This window comes from Myxocyprinus asiaticus, chromosome 45 (assembly GCF_019703515.2).
Source record: "Myxocyprinus asiaticus isolate MX2 ecotype Aquarium Trade chromosome 45, UBuf_Myxa_2, whole genome shotgun sequence".
Classification (NCBI taxonomy): domain Eukaryota; kingdom Metazoa; phylum Chordata; class Actinopteri; order Cypriniformes; family Catostomidae; genus Myxocyprinus; species Myxocyprinus asiaticus.
In genome coordinates this window covers 32,167,042-32,180,068 of record NC_059388.1, presented here as the reverse complement: position 1 = coordinate 32,180,068, position 13,027 = coordinate 32,167,042, and the positions used below count along the sequence as shown (strand labels likewise).

General features: G+C 37.3%; 1 protein-coding gene across 1 annotated transcript; it reads right to left on the bottom strand.

Moving 5' to 3' along the window:
• Window positions 1-2,222: 2,222 nt before the first annotated feature.
• naga (N-acetylgalactosaminidase, alpha) lies at window positions 2,223-12,499 on the bottom strand. Its single transcript, XM_051688483.1, has 9 exons — window positions 12,349-12,499; window positions 8,839-8,995; window positions 8,621-8,761; window positions 8,105-8,316; window positions 7,371-7,465; window positions 7,132-7,293; window positions 3,100-3,297; window positions 2,873-3,013; window positions 2,223-2,779 (listed from the first exon to the last, which is right to left on the bottom strand). The coding sequence occupies exons 2-9, from the start codon at window positions 8,991-8,993 to the stop codon at window positions 2,570-2,572; spliced, it is 1,314 nt and encodes a 437-aa protein (XP_051544443.1). The 5' UTR covers window positions 8,994-8,995; window positions 12,349-12,499; the 3' UTR covers window positions 2,223-2,569.
• Between the last annotated feature and the right edge of the window lie 528 nt (window positions 12,500-13,027).

The following is a 13,027-nucleotide window of genomic DNA, read 5'->3' as shown; positions in this document are numbered from 1 at the left end:
GAAGAGTCAGAGGAACTGACTGAGATCAGATATCTTTTATTTCAACACGTGAACTGAACTCACGTGTGTTTCAGTCATTACAGATCTTCTCTGCTGATCACATGATGCTGTTAATGATTTAGGTGGAGAAGAGTTTTTCTTCTGACTCACAATCAGCACACCTGAACTGATGAATTATTACTATAGTTACTGATGCACTATATAAACTTATTATTATTCTTCTGACAAAATTTCCAAAAGTAACTCCTCCTAGAGTTTTCAAGCTATAGCCACCAAACTCAGGACAGACATTTAGACTGTTCTGACTCGTGTTCCTATATCTTTACTAACTGATTGGACTTGCAGTTTCTGCACAGCGGGCTATCAAAAACTGGAAAAATCCCATTCACTTACATTGACGGATTGTTCAGATGGGCCAAGACTTTTTCAAACTTCAACTATTAAAATTTAAACGTAAACAGACCTACACAAGGCCTTAAACTGCACTATCGAATATATATTTCTTTCTGACTTTTCCCTCTCCCTCTCCTTAAACACCCTAGCAGCTAGCCAGATCACCCTGGCAACCAGCTAAAACATGCTAAAAACACCTAGCAACATGCTATCAGTGCCTACCTCCATGCTAAAACATGCTAGCAATGCCTAGCTACATGCTAAAACATGCTAGCAACACTTAACTACTTGCTCAAACATGCTAGCAATGCCAATCTACTTGCTAAAACATGCTAGCAATGCCTAGCTACATGCTAAAACATGCTAGCAACACTTAACTACTTGCTCAAACATGCTAGCAATGCCAATCTACTTGCTAAAACATGCTAGCAATGCCTAGCTACATGCTAAAACATGCTAGCAATGCCTAGCTACATGCTAAAACATCCTAGTAACACCTAGATACATGCTAAAACATGCTAGCTACACCTAGCTACATGTTAAAACATGCTAGAAACACCTAGCTACATGCTAAAACATGCTATCAATACCTAGAAACATGCTAGCAACATGCCTAAATAAGTGTTAAACATGCTAGTAACATGCTAAAACATACCAGAAAGACATAGCTAAGTGCTAAAACATGTTAGCAACACTTAGATAAGTGTTAAAATATGCTTAAAATGCTTAGCTAAGCACTAAAACATGTTAGCAACATGCTAACAACACCTCACTTAGTGTTTAAACATGTTAACAAAGCCAAGCTAAGTGCTAAAACATGCTGTCAATGCCTAGTTACATGCTAAAACATGCTTTCACAGCCTAGCTGCATGCTACAACATGTTAGCTTTCAACCTTTCAATCTGTCTGCCTAACTGAAGGGCTTGTAAAACCTTCAAACTTTTAAAACTTCTTGAATTTACAGGCCAGGCTTTTTCAAGACAACCTCAAAGTTTGTCTACAAACTTTTCAGTCTAGTTAGATAATTATATATCTTGTCTGAAAAAACAAAAAAAACAGAATTATGTTACAGAACGCTTTTTATCTTATGACAACATAGACATTTTAATACCATATAAAACCTGATCGTTTTCATAAGGCATGCCATACTCTTATACTACTTGTACTTTTTTTTAGAGTATGTGTACTGTGCACAATATGTGAATTTTCTGTGTGCTTGGAATATTCGGATGACCTATTACAGTATATACAGTGCATCCGGAAAGTATTCACAGCGCTTCACTTTTTCCACATTTTGTTATGTTACAGCCTTATTCCAAAATGGATTAAATTCATTATTTTCCTCAAAATTCTACAAACAATACCCCATAATGACAACGTGAAAGAAGTTTGTTTGAAATCTTTGCAAATATATTTAAAAACAAAAAACAAAAAAAAAAGAAAACAAAAACAAATCACATAATATGTGAATTTTCTGTATGCTTAGAATATTCAGATGACATATTACAGTATAGAGTAGTTAATAGTTTCTGTAGTTCAACTGGTAAAGCATGGCGCTAGCAATGACAAGGTCATGTGTGTTCCCTGGGAATCGAACCCAAAATGATCAAATGTATACCTTGAATGCACTGTAAGTTGCTTTGGACAAAAGCGTCTGCCAAATGCATAAATTTAAATGTAAATATAGAAAATGACCAGAATATGTATATTTTATCCAAAAATGTAATACACATTAACAGTGCTGACCCCTAGTGTTCAAAGAACGGCCATTTCCCTCATTACATTATATTTTTCCCAATGTTACTGTGGTAAACAAAAATGTGGTACACTTAAAGCCTTCATGTGTTTATTTGAGTTAAAAACAGTAGTACAGATCACTAAAATTGTCTTGATTTTAACATCCTGAAGTGCTCAATGACATTAAAATGACTTGCATGAAATGACAAAATATTGTTTTTTCCACATTTCGGAGCAGTCAGTGCAAACAAGATAAGAGTTCAACAAGGTAAAAAAAAAAAAAAAAATCAGCTGTTTGGATTAAACTTTATACAATAGAAAACATGTATAAAAGACAATCAATTAAAACCAGGAAGGTGATTAAAAGGTTAAAGTCCCTGAGTGCAGAATGCATGTCTGAAGGGTGGTACCTTCACAAAAATGAGCCAATCAGAGCGGGTCAGAGCACCAGAGGGGCGTCAACCTCATTAGCATATCGATAAAACTTTGGCCCAAGTTTCTCACTAAAACGAACAGACTCCGCCCCTTTCTGCCACTCAGCCGCTGGATAGACGTACCACATGACCACACCAGAGGGGTTGATTGACACCACAAACTCTGTGCTGTCCTTCAGTGTCGACATGGGCCTCTCCAAAAACACATCATATACCTGACAGAGAGAGACAGACAGATACAATGAATAAAATATTCAACTCAAAGAGTTTTTAAATTTTATTATATTGGTTTGAGTGGATGTGCAGACCTCATAGACTCCAGGTGTGTAGTTTAGCATCTTCAGTGATGTCATGTAGCGATACGGCATATCAGACCGCCTGCTGAAGAAAACCAGAGCGCTGGCACCTTTCGATAACGGCCGCCAGAACACTTCTATACCGCTCTTCTCCTGAGACACAGAGACAACCATAGAAATGTAAATATACGTCACAGTTAGCTTCAAGACGATCATTGTGGATGGGTTTGTTGTCTCACCTTCAGCAGGCGTTTGCCCTGGATGCCCAGTGGGTCCTGATTGATGCTGATAGCCACTTTATTCTGCAGGATTGTGCGAGCGCCACTGCTGATCGTACGCAGATCGTTGGACATGAAGAGAGGCGCGGCCATGATTCCCCACAGCGCCATCTGAGCACGTGATTGGTCCATACTGAGGCCGAAATCTCCAATGATCAACTGAGAACAGTAACGAGAGGACGTAATGAGACAAAATGCTAATCATGAAAAGAATTAGCGCTAATCATGAATAAACAGCGAATTAAATTGAAAAAGTTTTCACTGAGAAACACAAACAGATTTACCCATAAGTTAATAATAACAACATATACAGTATATCTTAAAATTAATAGTGGTTGACCGTTATATAGCCGAGGCCAATAAATCGGATGTTTTTTTTAGCGTAAATTTTCCCGTTTGGCAGATTAGTTTTGTAAGTCACAATGGCGCCCGTTTGCATGTGTTGGAGCTGTCTGAACTACCGTCTGAACTACCAATCACAGTTCGTTTCGTTGTGTGCCATCGTGTCACAGTAATAGCAACACGGTCTCATGTAAACAGTACAACATGTTATCTGAAACAGAGGTTTTCAAGTAAGGGTCCATGGACCCCCAGGGGGCCACAATGGGGTGCTAGGGGGTCCGTGGAAAATTTGAGGAAAAAAAAGTGTTTCAAAAAATGAAATAAATAAATAAATAAATTGACATTATTACGGTTTCATTCTACGAAGCCCTTTTGAGGACAGGTCAGATTTTTTTCTGAAATAGTTTTCATTCCCTCGCAATACATTTACCATGTTTTTACTTTAGTGAGCATATTTTAACCTTGATATTAATAATAAATCCATAATAATAGTAGTAGAGGAAAATGAAAACTATAGTAAAAAATTTTTTTTATATAATTTTGCAGTTATTTATTTATTTGATTTTTTTCCCTTTTTTTTCTCCTAATGTGGAATGCCCAATTCCCAATGCGCTCTAAGTCCTCGTGGTGGCGTAGTGACTCGCCTCAATCCGGGAGGCGGAGGACCAATCTCAGTTGCCTCCACGTCTGAGACCGTCAAACCACGCATCTTATCACTTTGCTTGTTGAGTGCGTTACCGCGGAGACATAGCACATATGGAGGCTTCACGCTATTCTCTGCAGCATCCACGCACAACTCACCACACGCCCCACCGAGAGCGAGAACCACCTTATAGCGACCATGAGGAGGTTACCCCACGTGACTTTGCCCTCCCTAGCAACTGGGCCAATTTGGTTGCTTAGGAGACCTGGCTGGAGTCACTCAGCACACCCTGGGATTTGAGCTCGCAAACTCCAATGGTGGTAGCCAGCGTCTTTACCACTGAGCTACCCAGGCCCCCATAATTTTGCAGTTATAATGTGCAAAATTGTTACCACAAAAATTTAATGGCAAATTAATTGCATATATTATATATATATATATATATATATATATATATATATATATATATATATATATATATATATATAAAAATACAAAATAATAATACAGATAATTAAAATGCATTACATTATTTTGGCACACGAGTAAAGCATTAAAAAAGACAAAAAGTGGCTTTAGAATGCAATATATAGTTTATTTCTATATTATTGAACATAATCCTGTCATTGACCTACAGTTCACAGCAATCTATTTTGCACTTGAATTCATCAGTCAGTTCGAGATTTATTATGAGGGCGTCAATGTACACCTGCGTCAGACGGACGCTTTTGGAGCGTCTCGGTTGTGTCATAAACGTACAGTTTTTAAGTTGCTGTGTCAAGTTGAACGACGTTGGGATTTGCGCTCCATCAAGCTGTGTTTGTATGCAAGAACATGTTCTCATCTTGTGCTGTCTGCTGTCAGTAAGTGTGGTTTGTTCTCTGTATAAGCTGCTCGTTGCCTGTACAGCGAGTTTCACTTACTGCCCCCTGGAGAAAACAAGTGGTACTACAAGCTTGAATTGCTCAAATGGAAGGAATATTCCATATCACAGTCCAGAGACATGATTAATTGCGTTAATTTTTTTAATGCTTTATTTTTTATATAATTAATTGCACTGAATTAACGCATTAAATTGACAGCCCTAATTTAATCCGAATTAAAATGTCAATTAAAAATTTTCTTCAGGTTTATACACCAAACATTACTTTAATAGTGGGTAGAAAAAAGATACACTGGCAACTTAATACAAAGTAAATATTTTCCAGATATTTTAATAATTTATTTTGGCTTTAGTGCAATTTAGTGACAATATAAAAGCCAATTATTTAATTTTGCCAGCAACATTTTGTCTTTATAATGTCACGCTATCTATTTTTCATACACAGTATAAATTAGTCTTTATACATGGGGGTTCATTTAAGAAAGGGGACCCTCTAGGGATGGGACGATATATCGAATTCAATATTTCACGAAACAAAAAAATAACGAACCATATCGTGACATAACTCGATATTTCAACATTTGCAACATTGTTTCCTGTCCATGTGATCATAAATGAAATGACCCGTCAAACATCATAATCTCTCTATCGTTTGATTTGACCTCTACTGCGCTTTTACTGCACGTTTACACGGTTCACACAAGGTCCTTAAAGTGCTTGAATTTAGTTTTTAGAAATGTAAGAACTGGAATACCTGGAAAATCTCCTTGTTTTGATGAAAAGTGCTTGAGATTGAAACAGATCCTCCGTGTAATGTGTGTCCATCAAACTTTTATTGAATAATGTTTCTTAATATCCTTTCTGTTCTGTACAGTCAGATAAAAAATACAAATATTCATTTTAATCTCACGCAGCATTGGTGCGCTAAAGAAACCGAGCGATTCTCGTTAACGTTCGCTGAAGCGGAACACTGTGAGCCGCTCGTTAAACTCTTAAAGTGACAGTAACCTTTTTAAAATTTCTTATACAAATGAATGTAAACGTTATTACTTGTAAATTGTACACATTATTTCAAACAGTGATAGCTCATATCATTATTTATATACAATTTCATGATATAATATTAATATAATGTAGAATCTTTTTTCTTTTAAAAAGTTAAAATGCGATTATAATAATGATGAAAAATCACTATTATAGAGAAACTCTTATTATTTAAACTTTAAGCATTTATATTGTGTATTAAAGAACTTTATTTTGATTAGAAATGATATTGTGCATTTTGCTCAAACATTTTTTCAGAAAATAATAAAGTTTCTGTAATATTTGTGTTACATCCATTCGAGATTTTATCAAATCGTGAACCTCATATTGTATATCGAACCGAATCGTGAGATAACCATATCGTCCCATCCCTAGGTCCCTCATGACATCATATTTGCGGGTCGTTGGCTTGAAAAAAAGTTTGAAAATTATTATTTATTTATTTAGTTATTTTATTTTTTATTTTTTTACAAAGTTCGTGTTTTGTGTGAAATTGAGTAAATATTATGCTAAATAAAAGTTAAATTTTTTGTAATTTTATGTGCATGTAATTTACTATTTATGATACAATTTACTTTTAATTTACCTTATCGGCCATCCTACACTCTAGATATCGACATCAGCCATTAAAAACATGATATTGGTCGATTACTAAAAAGTAATAACATCTTTTTGCATGTTGTTAGGTTGTGTCTGTACAGTTGTGATTGTTATAACTTGCTAAAAACATCAAACATCAGTTGCTGTAACTGAGAGTGTCTCTACACAAAAGCCCATTTGATGTCAGAATTCGATTCGCTGATACGGTTCACAATTACTATGAAAGTAATCGTCTATGGGAGTGAACTGTTATTGATGACGTATCATTTATCTGTTATAGTCTAATGCATTTTACATTGCATTAAACAGTATATCTCTATATATCTATTACGATGCATCTGCAAGTGCCGTTCTACGCGTGTTGAGTTTTGGTAGTAAAAGCAAAAGGATGTGTTCTGGAAATGCATTCAAGATCGGACCAAATAATTAAACCAAAGTGTCAGTTATTGCAGGCATCATGATCAGAGGTTAATGATCTCACCATGTCAGGGTCGTTCCATCGGCCCGGTCCAGCCGCCGGCTGAAGAACATCCTGATTGTCAAAGAACCAGTCCACGATAGACAGAACACTGTCCCATGAATCCTGGATGTCATCATAGTTACGCCACAGATTACAGATCTCACCCAACAGTGTGTAGTTCACCTGAGAAACAATCACAATCACTCACTAGAAACACGTTTTATCCATTATTATTGACTTTTATAACCTTTTCAACTCACTTTGGGTGGGAGACCGCCCTGGTAGGCGGGCCAACTGCAGGAGTAGCCAATGGGACGGCCTGTAGCATTGAGGGCCTTTGACATCATTGGATAGCCTGTGTTAAAAACAAAAAATAATAAATACTCTCCACATGGCACGTAAAACGAGTGTATTACAAAGATTTTGGTAATGGGAAGTTTCGAGGAAATTAGCTTAATTGTTCTGAGAGTAATGCAAAACAATGAAAAAGTAAAATAACATTTCTAATTTCTTTCTTTTTGATTTTGATTTTGATGTGAAATATGACCTGGGCATGTTCTTGACAGGTTTCATGTAATTCACCTGCTTAAAGTTATTTACAGTGGCAAGAAAAAGTATGTGAACCCTTTGGAATTACCTGCATTTATGTATAAATTTGTCTTAAAAACTGGTTTGATCTTGTCAACAAAAACGAATTAAAGTCAGGAGTTGGCAACCCTGGCATCCAATTAACTGATGATTCGAGATTGGAGGTGTGGGTTAGAGCTACTCTGACTTATGAAAAGCACTCAGTCATTGTGAGTTTGCTAAATGGAGATGATTTAGTACTATAGGTACTCTCTCTAGAAGTGGCCGTCCAGCCAAGATGACTCAAAGTGACACACCGCAGAATGCTCAATGAGGTCAAAAAGAGCCCTAGAGTGACAGATAAAGACTTGAAGGAATCATTGGATACTGGTTAACATCTCTGTTCATGATGTGTCTGTTGTCTCACCCTGCTCCTGGTAGGTGGCGTTTGAATAACAGCCATCCAGTTTTAACATGTCAACGCCCCAGTCAGCAAATGTCTGTGCATCAGTCTCGATTTTATCCAGGGTGGTGCCCGGGTAACCGCCGCACGTGTGTGTGCCCATGTCTCCATAGATGCCCAGTTTTAACCCGCGGTCATGAATGTAACGTGCCAACTTAGCGATGCCACCTGGAAACCTGTTGGTCACACAATAATATCGGATTTGAAATTAATTTAAAGGAATAGTTCACCTAAAAATGAAAATTCTGTCATCATTTACTCACCCTCATGATGTTCCAAACCTTTATAACTTTCACCTGTGGAAAAGGTGAGTATTTACGGGGCTGTTATGCTGTTAAAAGTAGTATCAAACTTCTTTTATGATACTTCACAATCTCAGTTCCCACAGAAGAACGTCACACAGGTGAGTAAATGACTTTAGGTGAACTATCCCTTTATTATGCAGATATTAGAAGGTCAGAGGTCAGATGAGGTCAGGACCTCTTAGGGTCAGACTGCAGTCGCCCCTGCGCGTCTCTCTGCATTGAAGACCAGCAGTCGTCGATGTTGATGTACTCATAACCCAACTCTCTCCAGCCGTCCTCGGACAACCGATCGGCCATATCCATGAACAGCGCCTCACTGGACAACGACAGGAGAGTTTCAGTGTGTCATTACTGACATATGTGTCATGGATATAAAAGACAAACCTGCAGTACCTGATGCAGTTTTTGGAGTCGTTTTGACAGTCAATGTCACAGCGGAAACGTTCCCACGCCAACCAGCCCATGGGTGGGGTCCTCATCAGACCATTGTCCAAAGCAAAGGCAGCCGTGGACAGCGCCAGAACTAAAATGACTGTTTTCATCTGCATATCTGGAAAAAAAAAAAAAAGGAAAAAAATAATAATGATAAATGTTTTATTGCTTGGAAAAACTTTATGCTTGTTTTTGGGCATTTTAGAGAAATGTTAAGGTGAACATTTGCATAAAAAAATGCAATAGAATGTGTATAAATGTGATTCTTGCAAACTGAAATGCTTATAAACAAAACAGTAAAAGTATTATCAAGTGTTATTAATTATATTTAATAGGCCTATTGTAACACTAAATGTACTCATATAATTTATGATGTTGAAAAATCAGCAGGGTCATTACTTCAATTCAGTGCCATTTAATTCTCCAGTATTTATAATCGTTTAGTTTCAACCGATAATAAGAATAAAGACTATTTATAATGTTACACACAACTGTGGGCCTTAAAGTCCAATTTTAAATTATTGAAATTATTTTAATTTGTTGCTCTAGTGTCAGTTACCACAGCGGATGGTATAAAACCGGAAAAATCCCATTGACTTTTAATGACAGAAATCTAAACAAACTGACACAAGGTTTTTATGCTTTAAGCTGCTCTCTCTCACTATATCACTATCTCTCACTCTCTCTCTCTCACTATATCACTATCTCTCTCTCACTCTTTCACTCACACACACACACACACTCGCTCACACACCCACTCGCTCACACACCCACTCGCTCACACACCCACTCTCACTCACACACACTCACACACACACACTCACTCACACACACTCACACACACACACACTCACACACACACACACTCACTCACACACTCACTCACTCACACACTCACTCACACACTCACTCACTCTCACACACACTCTCACACACACTCTCACACACACACACTCACACACTCACTCACTCACACACTCACACACTCACTCACTCACACACTCATACACACTCATACACTCACTCACTCACTCACTCACTCTCACACACACTCTCACACACACTCTCACACACACACACTCACACTCACTCACACACTCACTCACTCACACACTCACTCACTCACTCACTCACTCACTCACTCACTCACACTCACACACACACACTCATACACACTCATACACTCACTCACTCACACACTCACTCACTCACTCACTCACTCACACACTCTCTCACACACACTCTCTCACACACACACACACACACACTCATACACTCACACACTCACACACACACTCTCACACACACTCACACACTCACACACTCACACACACACACACACACTCACTCACTCACACTCTCTCAATTCAATTCGAGTTGCTTTATTGGCATGACAAAAGTACATTTTTGTATTGCCAAAGCATTTAAAACAACATAGAAAATAGTTTAGATCAATTGAATTAGGATTTGAACAAGCAATATAAAAGGAAAAACATTGAAATCATTAAAGAAAAACAGATAATCAAAATGATTATGATCAATTATGTATCAAGTTAACTTTAAATATGAAATATATAAACTGAATTAAACATTATCTACATTAATGTGTAATGAGGGGTTTGCGGTGTGAGTGGGGGGGGGGGGGGTTACATTTTTAATAATATTTAATTCTCTCTCTCTCTCACTCGATTTCAATTAATTTTAAAGTACTTTATTGGCATGATTGTGTTTACATACAATATTGCCAAAGCATTAATACACAAAACAGATAACGACAAGACAAAAAATTATAATAAAACAGAAACAAATAACAATAAAAATAGAATTAAAATCAGGTGCCAGGTAATGAATAAAATAAAATCTAGAATTATAATATACACTATACAATATAAAATGCTAACAACATGCCTGCAATACCTAGCTACGTATTAAAACATGGTAACAATACCTTGCAACATGTTAGCAACAACTAGCAACATGCTAGCAATGCCTAGCTACATGCTAAAACATGCTAGCAATGCCTAGCTACATGCTAAAACATGTTAGCAATGCCTAGCTACATGCTAGCAATGCCTAGCTACATGCTAAAACATGCTAGCAATGCCTAGCTACATGCTAGCAATGCCTAGCTACATGCTAAAACATGCTAGCAATGCCTAGCTACATGCTAAAACATGCTAGCAATGCCTAGCTACATGCTAAAACATGCTAGCAATACCTAGCTACATGCTAAAACATGCTAGCAATACCTAGCTACATGCTAAAACATGCTAGCAATACCTAGCTACATGCTAAAACATGCTATCTATCTGTCTGTCTGTCTGTAAAAAACTCCAAGCTTTAAATCTTTTTTAAACTTTCAGACAATGCTTTTTCAAGCCAATAAAGTTTTTCTCTCAATAGCATGTATACTTTTGTGGTAAATGTGTCATTTTAACACTGTTTCAGGAAGTTATTGTGTGTCCCTTAAATTACTGTCCATCCCAGCCCGTTATGGGAAGAAATGGGGAAAATTAATGTCATTTTAAAATTTCAATATAGATAGATATCATTCAATCACAGACCATTAACTTGACCGGAATGACTTCATATACTAACAAAAGTGTTTCATTTGTATGTTTTATTTTTTCATAAACACATTCATGTAGAATTAAAATACATGAATCCATTTTACTAATTTAATGTTATTTAATTATTTTTTATTTTAAACACTATATTTGTCCATGCAGTATCACGTGACTGCAGTCCGTGTGTAAAACTGCTCTAGTAAGCAGAGAAACACTTTAATAATACACAATCACACACATGACAATCACTCACCTGACAGTCACCTGAAACACACACACACACACAAAGGTAAATAAAACTCCTCACGGGTCACATGACAGAACTAATGTTTTCTTTAACAAATAGAACAATGTGACTGTAATACTGAACATCAGATCAGAGTAATTAATGTGTGTGTTATTGTGATTCAAAATCCAACAGGTCAAATTCACTTCCTGTTGTACTGGGGAGGGACGGACGCGGACACGGACACACACAGACACACACAGACAGACAGACACACACACACACACACACACACACACACACACAGACAGACACACACACACACACACAGACACACAGACAGACAGACAGACAGACACACACACACACACACGGACAGACAGACAGACACACACGGACAGACAGACAGACACACAGACAGACAGACAGACAGACAGACAGACACACACACACACACACACACACACACACAGAGCAGGGACTCTTTCAGCTTTAAAACTGTATGTTTCACTGTATAATAATGTATAAATAAAACAATCATCATCAGACTATCAACACAGAATGAATCTGAATACAACAGCTGATTTGTTCAGAACTGCACCAAACTTTAATAAAACATGTTAGAATCACCCTAAACAAACACACATGATTTATTTTAATTAAACGAGCGTCACTCACCGGATCTGTGATCTTCTCACACTCTTTAATGTTTTCAGTGTCCGTTTCACCGGCGCTCCGGTTCAGCTCTGCTGTGAGTGTGTGTGTGTGTGTGTGTGTGTGTGTGTGTGTACAGCCGGTCATGTGACAACATGAATGTCATGTGACGCAGCATCAAAATTTCTTTCAAGGCAAGTCAGTCCACTCGGCGGCTATCTTTGGAACACTCTAGTGCAGCTGTTTTCTGTGTTAAACAAAAAAACATAAAAGTACAGCTCCTATCTTCTTGAACGGGGAAAGACCGAAATCTCCAAAACGGTCGGTCAAGATTACGATTTAAAGAACATGACAACAAGGGTATCATAAATTGTGCGTTTTTAGTTCAGATCACGCTAATAAAAGACTATTTTTCAGACTGGTTCAGCTAATGCGCATGCGCGTTCTCGAGATGACTGACAGGCGTTCTAGTCAGATGTCACATGATACGTGTTGCTTTTCCATTTCCCTTATAATAACTTGATACCGATTGTTTTTTATGTGATTAATATTATGGAGACTGCTGGGGTGGATTTCTATTTGTATGTCAGGTACCCATCCTTAAAATTAGGAACTGAAACGATTATACATTGTAGTGGACAAACGTCTCCAATAGGACAAAAAAAAAATAAAAAATAAAAAAATAAAAAAAAAGTCCTGAGAT

Bases quoted from the DNA above. Each gene is read 5' to 3' on its own strand.
- naga (XM_051688483.1), bottom strand. From the start codon at position 8,993: ATGCAGATGAAAACAGTCATTTTAGTTCTGGCGCTGTCCACGGCTGCC. The intron at 7,294-7,370 runs GTGAGTTGAAAA...ATTGTTTCTCAG, and splicing joins AGGGCGGTCTCCCACCCAAA to GTGAACTACACACTGTTGGG. The intron at 3,014-3,099 runs GTGAGACAACAA...TCTGTGTCTCAG, and splicing joins AGGGCAAACGCCTGCTGAAG to GAGAAGAGCGGTATAGAAGT.